The sequence below is a fragment of the Papaver somniferum genome, chromosome 3 (genome assembly GCF_003573695.1).
Source record: "Papaver somniferum cultivar HN1 chromosome 3, ASM357369v1, whole genome shotgun sequence".
In the NCBI taxonomy this organism is placed as follows: Eukaryota; Viridiplantae; Streptophyta; class Magnoliopsida; order Ranunculales; family Papaveraceae; genus Papaver; species Papaver somniferum.
Window position 1 is genome coordinate 2,722,952 of NC_039360.1, and position 4,275 is coordinate 2,727,226.

The following is a 4,275-nucleotide window of genomic DNA, read 5'->3' on the forward strand; positions in this document are numbered from 1 at the left end:
AATAATAATAACAAGTTAACAACAATTGCCCCACCCATGCTATCTTTTGTATCATGCATGTCTAGTCCCTTTACTATACTGGAGCTGAGCCAGTATCCAATTTATTACAGCGTGGTGGGCCATTCAGCAGCTGAGCAATATTTTTATCCAGCCAGCCGAGCCGAGCCGATACATAACTCCCTCCGGGTCTTTAGAGTCAAGAGATGTGTCGCCATCTGCTAATGATTTGCATTTAACGTAAAGCAATCGTATTTTGAGGTAGTTTCTACCGTTATTTCCGACAACTCCCCTGGAGAGAACCAGGGGTTAATTTGGGCATTTCGATGCATTGTTCTCCCAACAGAGAAGCATTGAACCATGGCGTGATTGCCTTTTGGTATTTGGTCAAGATTCGGAACTACCTCCGCAACAACTAGTCTGCCCCTACTGATTTTCAAATTGGTATTAAAGAAGAAAAGTATAGTGAGTGGTCCAACGAAAATAGTAATGCGTGCCCCATCCTGCCTGCCACCATTGACTCCAAATATCCATTTCTTCCACTCTCACAAGTCGTACTCAAAATGCATGGTGAGTAAATATGTTTAAAAGTGCCCATACCCCAGGTCAATGTGCTTATATCGAGAGAAGACAAATCATAGATGGTACTCTAATAGCTAATGAGCTAGTTGATTCTCGTTTAAAAGCTGGTAACCTTGATGTTATTTGTAAAATAAATTTGGAGAAAACCTTTGACAAGATAAACTGGAGTTACTTGGAGTTCATGATGAAAAAAATGGGTTTTAATAGGAAATGGATTCAATTGACCAGATTTTGTTATTCTACTACTAGCTTTTCTGTGCTTATTACTGGCTCTTCTTTTGGTTTCTTCACCAGCTCAAGAGGGGTAAGACAAGGTTGTCCTTTACCTCCTTTACTTTTTAACATTTCAATGAAGGGTTTCTCGAAATACATTGATAGAGCTGCTAATTCTGGGTTGTTCAATGGTTTCTCCATGGTAGAAAATGGTCAGATAGTGAATCATCAGCATTATGCTGACGATACCATCTTCTTGTAGATAAAAAAAAAGAGAGGAACTCACCAACCTTTTCTCTATTCTTCAGTGCTTTGAATATATTGCAGGTCTGAAAGTGAATAAAACTAAAATTAGGTTGACTGCTATTGGTGATGTCCCCCTTCTCAACGTTTGGTCCAATGAGCTGGGTTGCGCTATTGATACTTTGCCTTTCATGTATCTGGGTATGCCACTAGGTGCTAAGCCAAACTCTAAAACTATTTGGGTTCATGTTAATGAGAAGTTTGAAGCAAGATTACCACTTGGAATAAAATCTCACTCTCTAAAGGAGGCAAGTTAGCTTTACTTAAACGCATCTTAACTTCTTTGCCCATGTACTACTTCTCCCTCTTCAAGGCTCCAATTTCAGTTATCAAGACTCTTGAGGTAGCAGCTGCTCTCACTTGATAAAATGGGACTTTGTGTATGCTGCCAAAGATACGGGAGGTCTGGATGTTCTAAATTTAAGATATATGAACATTGCACTTCTGGCTAAATGGTGCTGGCGTTTTGGAGTGGAGAGGAACAATTTTTGGTACACTCTTATTGTGGAGAAATATGGCTGTGTTTCTCAAATTGGGTTCCAGGTGTTGTTAAGACACCTCATGATGTGTCTTGTTGGAAAACTATAGCTGCTGTGAATGATCTAGTCAATAACAATTCTACTCTTTGTATTCACTCAGGTGAGAAGATATCTTTCTGGCATGACAGGTGGGTGGGTAACACCTATTTATCGAAAAGTTTTAACATTCTGTGCAAGCTAGATAGATTACAGTTTGATAGTGTAGCAGACCACATTACTGACGATGGTTCATAGAGTTTTGATTTTAAAAGAGTGTTAAATACCTCAGAAGAAACTCAACTTACTGAACTGCTAAGCATCATTGGAAGCAATTCACCTGCAATGGATAATTTACCAGATACAAGGAGTTGGACCCTGCACAACACATGGTGTTTAAATGTTAAGACTTTGTATCAATCCTTGATCTCAGGCGATGGAACAGATAACTTCCCTCATCAGTTTGTGTGGAACACAGTCATTCCTCCAAAGGCCAGCTTTCTTCTCTGGTGTGCACTGCATGGTAAACTGAATTCATTAGATATGTTAAATTACAAAGGATTGAACATCTACAACTGCTGTATTCTATGTGGAGATAGTAATGAATCGCAGGACCATATTCTTCTTCATTGTAAGGTTGCTCACCGAATTTGGATGGCTGTAACTCCTAATCATCATTGGTCTTGGGTGTTTCCAAATACATTGTACTCCTTTGCTCATACTTGGTCTCACAATAAGTTGACACAGTCTGGCAAAATAGTTTGGGATCTCCTTCCAGTTGCAATGATTTGGGTTTTATGGAGAGAAAGGAACCGTCGAACTTTCGAAGAGAGGTATAACTTCAAAACTGATCTGGACCTGATCACATATGTTAAAGCTCTGGTGCTATCTTGGGCTACTGCAAATGGGAAGAAAATTCATTTGAATTTTTCAAACACTGTAACAAATTGGGAAATAGTTTTCTTCTGATTTTCTTTGCTTTTGTATGTTTCTAGTCTATTTTTTGTAGACTCTTGTATATTCTCTTTTTTCTATTATATCTTCCCTTCTTATAAATAAAAAAAAGTGCCCATACCGGGAAAAATTTGATGCATTCTTTCAAAGAGAGTGACGGGAGATTTTTATGGTCGTCGATCTTGTGAAACAACTAGTTGAAATATGTTTTTGTAACACTAATTCGTTTTAGGTCATAACTCCAAGTCTTATTTGGAGCAATTGGAAGGGTTTATGAATGTGTGATTATCTTTGTAATGGTCTTTGAATGACCTGTGTACTGGTTTTTTTTGCTAAATACTAGTATTATATAACCTTTCTTTGGAGGAAAAAAATACCAACAACAAGAAAGGAATAGGAAAAGCTTATGAGACTGCTTTGAGCCCATCAAAGTTCGATACCAACGAACCAAAAAATGGAATAAAAAAAGCTCAATTTGGTATTTTCGCAAATTTTAACGGTTCCAAAGCATCTGACCCCGGGAATCAAAACATAATGTCATGTCGCACCATACCCTGTCTTCTGCTGCCAGCTCTTGGCACCATTTTTTTTGAAAACTTGAATAAGTGGGTGATGGAAGCAACAGTCAAACTTCCATCGGTAATAGGCTTCAAAATCGTAATTTTTTAAGCAAGGGTGCTAGACGTACCGCTGTTTTGGACACATTTAAAATAGTCCGGACACAAAAATAAGAGGCCCACCTCGTGGGGTTCTGCAGGGGGCCTGCTTTGTGTGGGTGCTCGTGAGAACACAGTTTTAAAATTGTTTAAGAACCATTTTTCGGGACCATGGTTTTATTTTGGGTAAAAATATTAGAAGTAAATCTAGGTCATCCCTTATCTAGATATTTATATTAATACATAAATATTCTTCTGATTAATTTTGGGTGATGATTAGTTAGTGTAATGATTAGTGAGATGATTAAGTTAAAGATAATTAGTGAGATTAAAAAATCAGATGTTTTTTTTAAAGAAGTAGAATTATTGAGAAAGTAAAGTTAGAGAAGATGAAGAAGGAAAACATGAAAAACGATGGATTTTACCAACCACAACCGGAGGAAGGGTATTTGGGTACCCAGGTATGCTTCAAACTTAGATAATGTTGGTTGAATTGCTTCAAACTTTCAAAAAAATGAAATTTTTTATGTAGATTTGGGCCAGTTCGATTACCATATGTCAAGAACATGTAACCGAACACACCTGAAGCTGTAGTTCGGTTACTTTATATGAAGAACAAGTAACCGAACTCATTTGAAGCTGTAGTTCGGTTACTTGTTCCAAACACGCAGGTTACCGAACTCTCTAATAATAGAATTTCTAGGAGTTACAACGTTATGTTCGATTACTTTGTAGTTTTAAATTTTTTTGCGAACAAACCGAACTCTATTGGCTAAGTTCGGTTATTTTGGAACTCAACGTAGTGGCCACAACAACACAGTTCGGTTAGATTGGATTTGTTTTTTTTTCGGTTATAAGGGTGGAGTTCAGTTGCTTTGTAGTTTTAAAATTTTTTGCGAACAAACCAAACTCTATTGGCTAAGTTCGGTTATTTTGGAACTCAACATAGTGGCCACAACAACACAGTTCGGTTAGACTGGATTTTTTTTTTTTCGGTTATAAGGGTGGAGTTCGGTTACTTTGTAGTTTTAAAATTTTTTGCGAACAAACCGAAC

At 37.5% G+C, this 4,275-nt stretch overlaps 1 protein-coding gene across 1 annotated transcript; it reads left to right on the forward strand.

The window, feature by feature from the left end:
- Window positions 1–577: 577 nt before the first annotated feature.
- LOC113358916 lies at window positions 578–2,579 on the forward strand. The gene is made up of 4 exons (XM_026602629.1): window positions 578–1,004; window positions 1,120–1,347; window positions 1,639–1,734; window positions 2,044–2,579. Exons 1-4 carry the CDS (start codon window positions 578–580, stop codon window positions 2,577–2,579), a joined length of 1,287 nt encoding a protein of 428 aa, XP_026458414.1.
- The last annotated feature ends 1,696 nt before the right edge of the window (window positions 2,580–4,275 follow it).